The sequence below is a fragment of the Struthio camelus genome, chromosome 2 (assembly GCF_040807025.1).
Source record: "Struthio camelus isolate bStrCam1 chromosome 2, bStrCam1.hap1, whole genome shotgun sequence".
NCBI classification, from domain to species: Eukaryota; Metazoa; Chordata; class Aves; order Struthioniformes; family Struthionidae; genus Struthio; species Struthio camelus.
Window position 1 is genome coordinate 56798287 of NC_090943.1, and position 16334 is coordinate 56814620.

The following is a 16334-nucleotide window of genomic DNA, read 5'->3' on the forward strand; positions in this document are numbered from 1 at the left end:
GCATTTTAATATCAGTGCCTTTGTTATTATCACTCACTGTGATGCCAGCTGCATCTATCAAGTAATCTTTTATGTTTTAAATAATACAGTTCTTCCTGCCTAAAAATGAATATATCTCTCTGCCACTTCTCTCTTGAGGGTTGCTGGGCCATTCAAAGGCTGTTCCTTCTGTCGTGAAGCTCCTTTCAGCAGAATAAGAGCCACAAACAATCCTTAGACAATATGGCTTAGAACATAACGTCCCCTGTTTAATATCCCTTCTTCCAGTAAGATTTCAACAGAGCCTAAAACATCCCTCTGTTAAGCCAATCTGCGCACAGTTCCCCAGAGTCTCTGAGGCCCACAGTTCTACCACAAAAAACCTTAGGAGCCCCAGAAACTAAAGGTGGGCTTACAGAAAAGTAAGAAGCTGTTCTTAGATGTGTATTACCTCCATGAGTGATTGTATGTAGCAGATCGAAAGCGTTAGAGACAGTGACAAATCAAAGCAGCAAATCAAGAAAATGAAGGGTATTTTTAGAGAACTGTTTTTAGGGGTAAATTGAATCATCAAGGAAGTTTTTATGATCCAGGGTGGAACTGGTGTTCAAAATATGCAAGGGAGAAAAAGAATCAAGGCAGAACAACTGCACTTCAGTTACCCTTGTCCTGTTGAGTATCCCAACAATTATTCTTGGATCTCTCCTGCTCCCCTCTCTGTTGCTTTCCAAACATTTTCAGACCAGTGGGATTTTTATTTTTGGTAAGGAGTCAGGGTTGTTTTGCTTCTGCTTGTGAATGAACCCAAATTCCACGCACCTTGAAATACTTCTGAGATGCAATTCTTAATTTTCTTTCTCTAGACCTTGTGAGGTTGACAAGGAGCGGTGTTAACATGCATAGAAAGAGTCTAGTTCCAGATTGCACCAATTACACCAGTTACAATTACACTAGTGTCGAGTTACTGAGAACGGCTTATTGCTTTTTAATCTTTTGTTCCCCTACACCATAAAAGCAATTGGAAATGTAACGGTACAAAGAGAAAATTCTGCAGTTTTCTCTAGATGAACTCCAGGCAGACTAGTATTTCCAAGAGAGCTGAAATTAAAGTAACATTATTATTTCTTAACTGGTTTTGAAGCCACCATGAGATATCTGGTGCTTGATTGCTCAGTGAGCCACAGCACATGTTAACAAGACATAATTTCTCTGGTCAAAGGGAAGAGTCCCAAAGAAAAAGATCAAACTACAAATGGAAAAGGAATATATAACACCAGTGCTTTGAAATAGCATATTTTTCCATGTATCTCATAGAAAATATGGGTGATATTTGCAAAATTGTTCTGTAATTATTTAGAAATTCTGAGGGTATTCACTTTGCCTGTGTTTATGTAATGATTTTTTTGGAATATTTTAGCAACTGACTTTACTATCAGGACTCTTCTACGAAAGCAAGTGATTTTCAACAAATGCGAGAGAACATTTAGAAAAACTTTCTAGTTCATACCCTACAGCATGGCCAGTGCAGGGGGAGGGAAGGGGCCATGTGCCTCTAGGAGACATGTTTCTTTTTCCTGCCCTTAGCAGAATTTAGAAAGCGAAGGTAGAAACCCCCCAGCACGCGAGCTGGGAAAGTTTTCCACCGATGTGAAGAAGGTGCGTTTCCCACGAGGGATGCTAAAGGGGACCACAGGGGAAGCTCCTCCCAGCTGAGCGCTGGTGCAGATGCTGAAGGCTGGGGTGGCTTCGCAGGCTGGCTGGAGACAAGCCTGTCTTTCGGTGGATTTCCAGGGAGAGCTGTCAAAGCTGGCGAGTCCGAGCACCAACCACCTGCTGACTGTGCCGGCGCACAGCGGGAGGCCTTCCCCTTTGCACCCAGGAGACCAGGAGAGCGGGAGACCACGTCCCCGGGTTTGGCGATGCACCCTCATCCCTCCTCCTTTCGTTTTGTGTTTCTCAGCCTGCGGAGAGTTATTTTCGGAGGAAGGTGAAGTTCTCCCAAGTGGGGCTGGGTCAGGCTGGTGGTCAGATTTTGTGCTTTACTGATACTGACAGTGTCCGTTTAAACCCTCCCGTTTGGGGAAACTGTTACACCAAATGAGGCAATAAAACTGAACCTTTGTAATACTGTGTCAGCGGTGATTAAGAGAAGGCACTAAGGAAAGATGTCCTGGGATTTTTCTATCACTTGTAATTCTTCCCTTTGTAAATTCTCCTTTCGGTTTTCTTCAGAGCCGTTTGCCCTGACACCAGCTAACCTCCTTTTATACCCTGCAGGCTTCTGTAGTGTAAGTGTAAAAGCGATATATGAGATGAAAAGAAAGAGGAACGATGCACACAGTGAGACATTTTTTAAAGTCTGTGATGGAACTGGAAAGAAGGAAGAGGAGCAAGTGCATCCCCCAGTTCACGTGAAGGGGACAGAACAAGGTGACAGGGTGTCAGGCAGTTCGATTAACCAGACCTAAGTGAGAAGGACTACTGTGACTGTCTAGTTTAGCCTTTTTTTGTTCCCTCATCGGAAAGGGTATCTGAGGGATGAGGAACACAGGACGGAGATCACGTGAGCTGCTGATCCAAGTCGTCTGTGACTGCTGGACAAGAAGTTCAGAGGGTTCATAGCCAACTGCCCGCCAAGCCCACAGACAAACGGCCTGCCAAAAACGTTGCAGAACATTTGTGCAAAAGACCAAAAGCCTCAGAAATACCACATGTGCCACAGGAAGGAAGAAGACTGATCAGAGGCACTCCTAGTGCCATAGGTCCTGCCACCAGAAGGGAATTTCTTTGGTGAGAACGTTCAGGTGAGCCTGGGAGGTGAGCCTTGCTTCACGCAACATGTTTGGGCAACCTCTCTCACCCAGTAGGATCTCTGTCTGCCTGAGCTGGGGGCAGGAGCACACCCTTTCTGAGTCTAAATCTGGCAGGAAACCTAATCCTAAGCACTCAACAAGTTTTTAAATCATGCTAGGGGCAACAGTGCTCCTCACCTGTGTCCAATATGATTCATCTGTCAGACATGAAAATATCCCACAAAGCCAAATTACCCACCTGAGGAGAATAAGCTTTCCCTAGCTTCTCCAGCCAATTTTCTAAAGCATGGCAGTTAATTAAATACAATACAAATACAATAAGATAATCACAGAATAATCAATTATCTTTTAAACCTGCTGCCAGGGACATCACCTAATCCAACACATAAAGCCTAACACCATAAACCTTAATTTCTAAGGGAGATTACTCCTTTCATACAACCTCGTTGGTAAATTTGATCAAATTCCATCTTGAAACAGCTTGGAGTTTATGTTTACCTTCACTCCTCTGTTTAGAGGACTATTGTAGGTTTTCACTGCTGGATAGTCAGTAAATTTTTAAATTTCCATTTGAAATAGAGATAGGACTAATGCATATCCATGTTCTTGTACCAGGACTGTCCTTCGGTTTAAACCATTCTTCCCGTCTCTAGAGAAAATGCAACCCCATTAACCCCTTTCCAGCACTATTCTGCACTCCTTGAAATTCCCGTTTGCACCCCAATCTGTCTCTCCCTCCATGACCTCACTGATGAGCAGCTAGCTTATGGACCAGAGTCCCCTCACTAGCTCCAATGCTCATGACTTGTATGATTATGTTTCATGCCATTGCTGTCACTGCCGTTCACAAGCTCATCTAAACTATTTATATGTAAAGATATGGCCTACTTCGAGACTGTTAATACCCTGCAATTTTGCATCAGCTACAGGCGCTCAGAAGCACACGCTAAGGTCACTGCTCCAAATATGAAGCAGCACTGGTCTCAGGACAGATGCCTGGGGACCCTGCTAATCCCTTCTCTGCAGATTGACGGTTTCTCTCGCAAACCCGCTCTTCTTGCCTGTTCAGCTGGTTCTTTACCCACCTCTTATTTCTCATATTAATCCCCCTCTTCTTCACTGTACATAGACATTTCCTGTGAGGTACCATGTAAGACACTTTCCCTAAATCTAGATACATTAGATCTGCTGCATATACCCTTGCCTAGGAAGGATGTTATTTCATAGGAAAAAGATGTTAACCTAGCCTGACAAAATCTGTCTTCGATAAAAGTGTTAAGTTTTCTCCTCAGCTTCATTGACCTTTGTGTCCTTGATTACCCCTTCAAAATCTGAAGGGTATATGAGCAAGCAGAGATCATGCTAGAGCCAGAGAGATCTCCTCCAGATGAGATCCCTCTCAGCTCGGTGGCCGGAGCTTTTAGCTCCATCCCTACCAGCAAAGTCCATCTAAATCCTCCCATTTGGGGAAAACACTTCAGGGTTACAGCGGGGTACGCTGGTACTCAGTCAAGGGGAAGTCCTTAGTCACAGCACAGATAAAGTGGCCAATCACATACACACGTCCTTACTTAGAGGCAGAAGAAAAGATGCTGAGTTAAATCAGCGCTGTTCTCTGCTTTTCCACAAGACATGCATGTGACTAGCAAGGGCTTTCTCTCTGTTTCTGAAAGATATCCACCAATGCAGCACCAAGTATCTGCCTAGTAAGGTTAAAAAAAGAAGTGAAAAAACTTAACATACCATTTTGGGAAATGTTCTGTAAATCTCTGTGATTACAGCGATTTCTCCTGCGTAAACGTAGATACAGAGAGTCTGTCCAACCTCTGAAATAAATGGAAAAAACACAAGCTGCTAAACTCATGTGATGTCAGTGAAAACATTTTTGACATTAAAAAGGAAGTACGTTCCTGACTCTGTACAACTCTGTGCCCCGGTTACATATATACTCCTGTTTTGCCATCTCTCTTTTCGTCGTATAATTTTCTTTACTTTGACTAGGTTAGCCTAAAATGGAAGCCAAGATAGTCTCGCAAAAACTATACATTGATGGATAATTTCTTTCAAATTGTCCATCCTCGATGTTTATCCTGATCCTTCAGATGAGGTGTTTATGAACTTTTATGTGCTATATTACTTATCAAAACAATCCTGTTGACTGCTCAGTATTCGACTGCACATCGTTGCTGTGGAACAGTAAATAAAAAGAAGACATATCGGCAGAGCACTCCTTTCCCAATGCCATAAATCTTAGATTGATTGAGTAGAAAACAGGTTGTGTTTGATCCTTATTAGTTTTCTCCTTTACTTTGCTCTGTTGAGAAAAATGAAAATTCCTATAAAGAACAACAGTCCCTGGGGAAGCGGTTAGTAAGAACAGTTTCCAGAGCCACGAGTACCTGGTGATCTTTAGCAGAGCTGTTGTTCTTGTGCTTGAACTTAGACACTGAAGAAATTAGGTAACTTAACTACCTGGGCTTAAGAACGGCAAACATAGATGAATGCAGAAAAACATAAACGAATGATAGGTTTTGAAACCAGCGATAAAAAAACAACTAGTTACATAGAAACGTGCGATAATGCTAAGCAGTAACCATGCAATAAGCTACACAAAGAATGTTTGAAATCTTTGGTTTTCAGCCTAGCACGAAGGTAGCTGAGGAAAAGCAAACAGAACTTCTTGGGTCAGAGGATGTGCTATTTAGTTAATCATTGGTATCCCTGTTTACTGATTAGGGGTGGAAAGGATGGGCACAGAGCATATCAGTTTGTGTCTCCATTTCTGCAAACTCACAATAAATGGTAGTCTTTCTGCATACTGTTCTCTTCCACCCTACTTTGCCTGTTCTCTCAACCAGACTTATTTCTCGTGTTATGAGAGTCTGAGCTGCTCCTCTTAAAAATGACTTGAACTCCCAGACAGTCTCTTTTTTCTTCCAGACTTGGAAGAGATTAAAACAAAAAAAAGATTAAAAACTTTGAACATTGATCCAAGGCCTATCACTGGCAACTTCAGGGTCAATACTAAGTTCTGATTCCTTATGAACTTCAGATTTTTGCAGCCCAGATAAATACTGAATAGCCAGTAACTGACTGTTAAAATAGATCTTTAAAAGCCGGTTTTGCTGTTACACTGAAAGAGGAGGCTCCATAGATCTTCTCTGTTGGCTTGTCAAGTACTGAACCACATCATTAACACATTGACTGGGTAAATGTAGCTGAGGTTGGGAGCCTGTTTTTTTGTAGGACAGAGAAAAGAAAGCAGAACGTACAAGTGTATGGTGCAGTAGATGTTTTTCTTCCTAGAAAAGAATATACTGTCCCAATTTTTTAACTCTGTTTTTAGAGGGCTTTTCTAGGCTTGGTTCATGCTTGGTTTGGCATCTCACCTTATTCATGGTCTATCTCAGTGCAGAAACTTTACATGGTAGACATAAAATAAAAAAAAAACCGTGTAACATGTAGCACCTAGGTTTCAAGTATCCATCAGCTAACGCCTGAGTCTCACCCACTTTGCAGTAGGCTGGAGTAGGCGCTACTGATTACTCTGTCCTTTAGTTTTGGCATGAGGCAAGGCCTCCAAACACCGGCCAGAATGATAACTGATAAAATTATGAAGATTTTTCTTTCATTTTGTGGTTCAAAATGCACCTATTTGAAAGCGTTTTTGTTATGTTTACACTTTATTTCTCCCTCCCCCGCTTTGGCTGAGACTTCTTTTCTATCCGTATAACCCAGCACTCTTCCCCATCTGCATCAGCCAGTGCAACAGAGGAAGTTAGGTCACCGGCTTTGCCAAATTCTGCTTTTGCTACTTCCCTCTAAATGTGCAATAAAGGAAAGAAACTTCACCCAAAAAAGAGATATCATCAAAATAACTCTCGATTACCATTATTCTATTGTTTAAGCAACAGAAAGGAAATAGGAGGAAAAGAGAAAGAGGAAAAAAACCTAAGAAAACGAAAAAAAGCTAAGAAAAGCAAAATGCTGATTTTTATTAGTGTCAACAATGCTCCCCTTCGCCTGTACCTCCTACGCAGTAGAATTTTGAAAGAAGCAAGAGTTCAATTTTTTTTCCTCTTTTTTCCCCTTCTAAATTAAAATTTGTCCAGCTCTAAAACCTACCATGAATGTCAGAAAGAATATTTTGCATTGTCCATATATTTAAAAGGAGAGATTAAAAAACTCTAGGTATGGAGGTGATCTTGATCTTAGAAAGAATTGAAGCAGTCTTCACTAGTATTTTCAGCTTTCCTTTCAAGCACGGGGTTTTTCTCCAGAATTTGCTGTGTTTTGAGGGTCTTAAGTCTTGCTTAGACTTGGCTTCACCTTCTGCTAACTTACCCAATTGTGGAATTCAGAAATCCAGTGACCTCTGAGAACTGGGGCCAGTCAAGCTCATCAGTGAAAGCCATGGGGAGATTAGCAAATGCTTTCTGAAAGAGAAATTTTTAAATTAACATGGGTTCACTTTCACAAACAAAATCCTTTCTACAAACTCAAACACTTCTTAGTTGGAACATTAGCCAGATAGCAACAATTCCAGTGGAAGCTATAGCTGTAATTATTTACACATATACTTAAAAAGTTGATGCTTGTATGACAAACATAACAAGAGAAGGAGGAAGAAAGAGCAGAACCTGAGGCTGGCAGAGACGTTTGAATTACATCCACTTTCATTCTGAAAGAGTCCAAAACTCCTCACAATGCATAGTGCATACTGCAGGTACAGGCAACTGAAATAGCAGAGATTTGCTGCAGCCTTCAGTTTAGCATCCAGACTATCCACATGTGGGTCTCTACAGACATGGGAAGAGATGCCAGCATGATTTTCACAACTTATACAGCAGAGGGCTGGGAAGACAGGAATAACGCTGCATTCACTCACCACGCATGCCATCACTCACTCACTAGATGCCACCACTCACTCTCTGGCAGACTGGACTGCAAGCATCTGGCCTCCTAAAAACCTCCACGTGGTCCTCACTGCAAATTTCCTCAGATGCCACCTTTCCCATTGCTGGTCATACTGGAATTTGCTGGATTCGTAAGGCCGGAGAGATACATTTTGCTGCATTTTTGCTACTCCCGCCAACAGAAGAAGGTCATGGGCCTGCCACAAAAACACTTCTGCAGCTGAGTGCGTGTAGTGGGGGGAACCCACTGCAGCAGCAGAGTGAGAATGGGACCCCTGAACAGAGAGGGAGAAAATCGCTTGTGCTATGATAACCCTCCCACACAAACAGATGCAAGCTCTATTTGTCTCTGCTTTTGCTGGTATTAGTCCCTAATGCTTTTTTCTAAGCAACAGCCTCTATGCAGATGAAAGCTGTGTTGAACATTCAAAATACAGCGCTCTGTTCTCTTCCATTGTGATTTGTGAATGTGTCAAAAATCATGAAAGGGGAGAAAAACGGGCTCGAGAAATTGCACTGTCTCCGAAGGACAAGAGCATGGTGTAAATTTTCAGCTTCTGCTAGTCTGGGGTACGCTTGCAAAGACAAATGCATAAATCGGTGCGCTCATACTGAAAAACTGTTGATGAAAAAGGTAATAACCAAAAGAAGGTCAAAACATAAAATAAGGAAACCTACAGGCTGGTATAATCCACGTAATTTATTAGCTTCATTTTCTTCTGAAGCAATTGTGGTGTTTCTTTAAACCCTCACTACTATAAACAGCAAGCAGGTGGATAATTTGTTCTCCGGGAGGGTCAGAGGTAACTCATGAAGAGCAGAAGAGCTAAATCTTGCCCTTCCCACCAAGTCCTCCTGCCTGCAGAATTAGCATTTAAGGGAATGGGCGTTTTGCCTGAGCAGATGATGACAGGTTTTCTTTGTGAAAGGCTGGGGGAGAGGCAAGTAAAGCGGGGCAGGAGAGGCAAGAAATCCTGAAGCTGAGCTCTGAGCAGCCTAATGCACAGCAGATGCCAGTTTAGAGCAAGTAATGGCATATTTGACCTACTTACAATAGATCTGCTTTAGTTACCAAGGTGAAAATGGTTCTGGCTCAATTACCTTTCAGCTGTTTCCTTCTCTCTCGTATACATGTGTGCCTGTGTGTATGTGTGTGTATATATATATATATTTATCTTTTTTTTTTTGTAAGACTCGAGGGAATTTTAAAACCTGCCTTCTTCAAAGCCGATAGTTTTGTGCGCCAGCAGGCACTTAGTAGAAGGGCACTGTTAGGAACAGAAATGGAGGCGCTGTTAAACTGTGCTGTATGGCTTGGCCATTTGGAATATTTGCCTCCCTGTAGCTTTGCATTAAAGGCAACAGAAACATCTGAAGTAACTTAGCATAAAACAAACAACAGCCATGGTCTCTCATCAGTCAGAGCTTATACGCATAGAGCCCAAATATGATAACGTATTTTCGAAAACAAATCCTTCTGTGACCAATTTTCTCATTAATGCCTATTAACATTCCAAAATCATGATTTCATTGGATAGGCCTCATAATAATTTTAAATTTTTTTTCCTGCAAACTTAGCTTAGATATGATTTAGCCAAAACCTAACTAACTGAGTTGGAAATTTCATTGAAAAGGAAAGTATAAGCTCAGTATTATTGCTGCACTTGAAAACTGTATTTAAGTTAGCATCGACACTGTTCCAGCAGAGCACTTAAAACCAGACTTTTGAAGATATTTCGAGACGGAAAGGTGAAGACGAGTGGCTAATGGAAATTGCAGAAGAATGCTAGGCCTTGAACTCTGCAGGGACGTAATTTGGAAAAGATAGTCTAAGCAACAGACTGCATTTTTCTTAGTCTCCAGAGCTGAGTCTATGTTGACTTTTAGCTTAAAACTCTTTTGAGCATAGCCTTGTCTAAACACCATTCTCTAGGCTATTCTGACTGAGAAACCGCGCTTCAGCCTAGTGTCAGATTTAAGCAGAGAATGATTAGGAAGTTATTCCAGACTAGTTTCAAATGTCCTATTTTAGCCTCAAATGCTCTAGACAAGTCTCGTTTCGAAGGAATGTTCTCACCTCCTAGACATGTCCTACCTGGAAGCATGTCTCCCCAAACCCTCGCACTTCTGATGCGCAGGGCAACCAAAACCATGGCCGATGATAAAGGCAGGTACCAAGCCACGCTGAAGAAAGTTAGCCTAAATAGAAGAACGCTCCAGGTTGCTATGGCAAGAGATTTTCAAAATCAGGACACAGAAGGGTATTGGACACTTAACACTCATCTGAACCTGCGGAAATGGCAGGTGCAGAAATTCTGTGAGCGCTGAAGTATCCCTTAATTTGAAGGGGAATTGGCTATTTGTTTTCATTGTCATTCTAATTCTGTTCAGATCCTCTAGATAGCATTAAATACCCCAGATAACATTCTCTTTCGAAGTATTCAAATAAGCACACCATACAGCTCTTGAGGAAGGAATATCCTATCTTTTTAAAAAATCATGTACAGCATTTATACTCTGTAAAGCTGCAAAGGCATAAGTTTGAAATTAGGAAAATAGCAGCCTTATTTCCCAAAACTACAGCATCTTAGTTATCACAGCATTAGTTGATAGAAACTTGCCTTCACTTTACTGGATTTAGAGCGAAGCTAGAAAATGTTTGGAATAAGATTGTTGCATACGAAATTCCTGTTATTTCCAGCGGTGCAAAAGGAAGCCAGTGGGATAAGTATTCAGGACATGTTTTCATCTTGAATTTGCATTTAAAGAAATGATGAACTTTTCTGCATATGTAATATATAGCATGAACCAGTTGTTTAAATGAAACCTGAGAACCCCTTGAGTTCATGGCCAAATAGATATTTACTGGATTACAGACAGAGGTAGGATTTATTTTTCTCTTTATTCAGCATGAAATGAAGAACCAAGAGTTTTTAAATGCATCTTCCTAGAAAGGGTATCACCAGCCCATTTATAAATATAGTGCTTTTATCTCCAAATAAAACTGTCTTTAAAATGAGATTTAAAAGTAAGCTCCTATTCCAGACACATAACAGAAAAACACTGCATTTAGTAGCATTTTGGAAGTCAATTGTAAGCAGATGGACAGAGCAGCAGGAGAGCAATATCGACTGCTAGACACACCAGTGTTTTTAACATTAGCTTTCCTCAAAAATTGTCCACCTCAAAAAAAGAAAGCACTTCTGCTTTGCTAAACTTCATGAAATATATGTCTACTGCATTAAATTGTGTTTTTTATGTCAACGTTTTCATGTCAAAGGAATGAACATTCAGCCCAGTTCTGCTGAACTTTTTTATAGGAGAAAAGCCTGATGAAACCAAAATCTGTTGACAGGAAGGAAGCCAAAATAAAGGTGACTCATCCCCTTCTTACAGTTGTATAAACCCATTCCTGTAATTGTGCTCTGGGTGCTTGGGGATTTAATGGAGTTACGACAAGTTAAGGGCAATGCCACTCACTGCAGCTGCCTCTGCAGGAAAATGCATGCAGATACACTCAGTCATGGGCCTGACATCATTTTGTCTGTGTGGCTGCACCTCAGCCAAATACCTGTAGGGCAGACTTTGGGGCACAGCAGTATAAGGCTGGTCAAGGACTGAGGCAGATCTGTGGAAAATTGAAGTACCTGCACGTTCCTATACTTTTTTTTTTCCTTTATAAACTGGAGAAATAGCACATCTGTCTCAACTGTAGCTTTCCAAGATGTGTCCACCTTGCGATGGACTTTTTCCATAGGTCGTGGTCGTTCTGTACGCTCTTGGTAGGAAGAACACCTGCTCAGCGGGATTGTTACGGTGCTTATGACTGAGTTCCAGCTACGGATTTTGGAAATGGAGTTTGAAAACACATGTCCCAGGTCGCACATGGTGCGCATCTCAAGGAGCACCTCGTGAAACGGGCTCCCATCTCAAAAAAAGAAAAGGAAGACTATAAAGGTACGAAGGGACTCCCCATCGCACACCTGGATGCAGGACATCTCACATGGGCATCTCCCCTTGCACTGGATCACACGGGGGTATGATCCTGTGTGAGGCCAATGCTAAGCAGGCAGTGATTTGCCAGCTAGGCCGAGGAGGCAAGGACTTCTAAAATCCAGTATAAAACAGCTCCCTAACAACAGTCTTTCATGAGATGGAGCAAGGATCTTAATTCCAAATCTGTTCTGCCCAAACTAGACCATCTGGTCGTGCCAATGCTGAGCATCCACTTAACCCAAATGACATCCTGAGACTACTTCAGCGAGGAAATTTATCATTAATATTCTCTATCTTCCCTCATTCATCTTTATTGCTCCTTTGCTTGGTAGACTATATACAGTGTAATCAAGCAAAGCAACCACTCTGCAGAGGCTCTTAACTAAAATTCTCAGCATCTATCCTGTAAAATTATTTCGCCACCTAATCAGCTCGAAAACAGGAATTAACAGCTGCCACCGATGTGGTGCTGATTAACAAGAGGGCCCAAACAATTGTTACTGAGTGCATATTTTACTATTAATAAATGTGTATAAGGGCAAATATAAATAAGAAATATTTGAAATAAAATATGTAAAATAAATAGGAGAAACAGAAAATAATAAAAATAATAAAATGCAGCAGTTAATAACTACGAGTTAAGAGTCACACAACTTTTTCCTTATAACATGATAAAATTATTGCGGGAGGGGGGTCCTATTTGGAATTCCATGTAGAGGATTAAGAATCCATTGAAATGGAAATCAAAGCTTTGAACTAACTCTAGCATTGACTGAGAGAAAACCATTTGATTGATAAGCTCATTTTTCTATGTGTCTTATCAAAGAAATTTTGGAAGGATCAAAATGAAGTGACTTTAGGATCGCAGGAATTTGATAGCGCCAGGGAATAGCAGGGACACGAGGCTAATGCCTTATCCTCCCCGCCTCAGAGCCCTACCTTTGAATCCTTGCTGCGGTCCCAAATTAAGGATGCTTTCTGCGAGATTGGGACTAAACTCTCTGCACTCTCTGTGGTCATAAAACAAACCTTGTATGTGATTAGAAATTCTCCTCGAGGAAGGCCTAGCGCTGAAGAAAGATTAATGCTGGTTGACAATATCCTGTGGGGGAAAGGCACACAGGCTTCCAGCACACGGCGATTAGCCTGAGATCACGCTACTAGCTCGCTGTTTTTACAGGAATTGAAAACCATGACCTGCAGTTTTAACCCTTCATTTGTGCTGTTGGGAGAGGGAGAAAGGGAGAGGAAGAGAGAGGACGGATGGGAGGAAAGGAGGAAGGGCGGCTCAGTTCCGATGTGGAAATCTCTCACCGGCTATCTGAGTAGCATGGAACATCTTCCTCAGTTTTATGCTTTGGTCTCACTACAGAAACATCCAGAAATAACTTTTAAAAGCTTAAAAATAGCAGGTTTCCTTTCCGATTTGTTAAGTAAATCAGCACATGAAGGACATTCACCAGCAATATTTAACACTGTGCATTGTGAAGGCACCTTCACAGCCCCAAGGCTGGGTGAGCTGCTGCCGTTGCCATTCTACCCACAGAAACACCGAGACACAGAGAAAAAGCAAGAGCAAGAGTCAGTGGCAAAGCCTGAATTTGCTCACAAATTTTTTTGCTGGCATTTTCATGCCCTAACAACTTTCTTACTTAGGGCGGGATACAAATTAAATAACATTTTATAATTGCCAGAGTTTAAACACAGATCCTTGATTGTTCACAGGAGTGAACTTTCTCTGTATCACTGCATTAAAACTTAACTGCTGTATTTTTGCCAGGCCTGTAGGAAAGTTTGCAAATAATACTAGAAAAGAGCCTGTTCTTTCTTATCCTGAATCTCACGCACCCAAGACACCCAGCCAACCGTGCAGCGTGCTACAGAAGTGCTCTGCTAGCCACAGGAGTGCTGCATTTCCTGCCAGCCAATAAGCCAAGCCATGCTCTGGGCTGGGTAGCTATAGCTGACTGTTTCAAGTTCCTCCACATTACCCATTATCAACATATCCCGAAATGCTGCCAAATCACAATGCTAGAATTGTATATGTGCTTTGTGTTGGTGCAAATAATGACCTAAGTGCAGGCAAAAAGAATCTGGTCTCCTGACTATAACCCAGCAAGTCTAGGCCTTGAGGAGCTTGCTCTGGCAGAAGACTGTGTGAACGTGACTGAGAATATCGTATGAGTTAACCCAGAAAATGGTTCAGATGAATGGTAAGAGGCAAAGACGCAAAGCCAGGGGAGCAGCTATGGCGGCAAGGGTCTGAGTCCAGGGTCTGAGCCTTGGTCCTCACCCTCTGAACAATGATGTCTTCATGGAGGAGACAAGGCTGCTGAGGATCAGGACTAGGCCAGCCACTGCTTTCCCTGAAGCAGGTCTCCTTGCAAAAGTTCATGGATGGAGCTGCCTCGTCTGCATCCCACCATCTGGCTTTATTTCTAGCTGCAAAAGCTGCCCCGTTTCCTGACCTCCTCCGGTGGGAGAGCCAGCATTGGCTCCCCTGCATCTCCATGTGAGGTCCAGGCTGCTTCTTTAATAACTCACATACTTTATTTAGCTTCTCCAATTCAGTGAGGCCTTAACTCCTTTTATATTATATCCCGTGAGTGAGTGGTGTGAACAGGAAAGGCCAGACGGTGAATATGTCTCTCTTTGCCCTCACTACCCTGATGAAGGACCTGAATCATCCTTTCTGCAAAGGAAAGAATCACCACTTCTCCACTTCCAATCAGTCCCTGATCTCCCTTACAAGCCAGCCAGCTGGAGTTCAGCGTCGAGAGCACATAGTTGTTAGGCCTTATGCAGAAAGCACCAGTTCCCTTCCCATGCAAGTTGCTCTTCCCCCCTCAGACAGTAATAAATCGCAATCAAAAACCACTTCATAATCTGCACTCCAACTCCTGACCTTGAAGCCTCTGCTTTTGTATGTTGTTACTAGCCCTTGAGCCATCCAGCTAGTGGACTCATGAGTTTCAAGCAGGAGAAGCACTTTCTAAACCTTCATGTCAGTGACAATAAAATGCTGACACAGTCTAAAACTGTACTTGCATCATGACTCTGCTACCAGTGTCACTGCCAGAATCATCATCACCATCAGTATTATTACCATCTTTATTAGACAAGATAATCTCAATTATCATTAGCACTAATTTATTACGCTCATCATCAGCTCTGTCATCACTGTCATTTGTCTAATCATTGCCCATAAACGTTTAACAAAGAAAAACAACTGCTAATCTACAATATCTAAATCAGCTCAGCTCTGGGAGCAAAAGTGGGAAAATACATACAATTCTGATTGAAACGCTCATACCTCCAATAGCACTGTAATACCAGAATTTTGAAATTATTCTCTAGGATGTTTCCATATTCCTCTTCCACAGAGGCCAATGGAGGAGTAGCATATTTCCATCAGGGAAGATGAGCAACGACCCAAGTTGCTCTTGGGCATTTCCCCCATCTGCTTACCTTCACACAACATAGCTCGTGTGGAGAGAAGAAAAACGTACAGTCCTCCCCAGTTAGGGAGCGACATCAGCCCAGCATAAATGTGCTCCTGGGAGGAAAAGATGATGCAGAACAGGAGTATACCTGCACATTTATCTCCACCACTCAGTTGCAGTTTGTTAGAATGATCTTTTCCCCTCAATTATTTCATTCCAAACCAGTGAACTGCAACAGCTGTAGTAGCAGCATAATTCAGGCCGGTGCAATTTTTTTATTATTTGAAAACGGGAAATGCTGTGACCCTATCTGAAGACAGACATCCATTGTGTTATATACTGTGGTCACTACAGAAACTCTTTCCTTTAGGGCATTTCCATCATAAGTCCCTGGGTGACCCTTCAACACTTGCAGACGTATCTGCGCAGTAAGCCTCGGAGCCTGAATACTTGAGTTATTAGTTCTATTTCATACATGCCACAGATGAGGGAAAGCAGTCTGGGATGTGTAATTTCAAAAACAGATGCCTAGAACAGAAGTCCCTGAACTGCCAACTCTGCAACGCTTTTCCGCAGCAGGAGCCGCAGCAGCAAGCTAACGGAAGTGCTCGTCGATGGCAGGACGGATCCCACAGACAGCATGGGTCTCCTTGAATCACGGGCTGGTGTTTTTAAAGCCAGATGTCCTGGTTTATGTCTCCGGCAGGGTGCTAGAGCGGGGAAGACAAATTCTTTGCTGACACAATTTCAGAGATGGTATGCCTTTTCGCTCGCAGGAGAGCAGCGGCTCCCCTAGGTGCACGAGACTGGCCTGTAAATCCCAGTGCAACGGCTGTTTTGCACTTGTCGCCCTTTGGCAACCAGTGGCACGGGGCAGAAAGCAAACGGCAGCCGGCGGTGGGACAGTTTCGACAACCCGAGCGCGATTTCTCACCGCCGACATCCGCGTGACCGTCATCCATTCGGGAGGGATGTGGAAGTGGGCGCCGGCCGAGTCCCCCAACAGAACGACCCCTCGGGAGTCCGCACCTAAGTAATACCTTTTTTAGTCATATAAAAGAGTCCAACCCAGGCAGGCCACGTACCCATAAAAAACCAAAACCAAATTGAGACAGGGCATGAAGACCAATGCCGAAAGAGCAGCAGCGCCGGCAGCTGATGGGGGTGGCAGTGCAAATGCAGTGCCG

At 42.6% G+C, this 16334-nt stretch overlaps 1 protein-coding gene across 11 annotated transcripts in view; it reads right to left on the reverse strand.

The window, feature by feature from the left end:
- AOAH (acyloxyacyl hydrolase) overlaps positions 1 to 16334 on the reverse strand; it is an 84545-nt gene that overhangs the window by 24521 nt on the left and 43690 nt on the right. For all 11 annotated transcript variants that reach the window (XM_009679680.2, XM_009679675.2, XM_068935897.1 and 8 more), the window contains exons 12-14: positions 16082 to 16176; positions 7137 to 7228; positions 4536 to 4618 (exon numbers count right to left, since the gene is read on the reverse strand). In XM_009679680.2, the coding sequence (XP_009677975.2) occupies positions 4536 to 4618; positions 7137 to 7228; positions 16082 to 16176 (270 nt within the window). The remainder of the gene's footprint in view (positions 1 to 4535; positions 4619 to 7136; positions 7229 to 16081; positions 16177 to 16334) is intronic.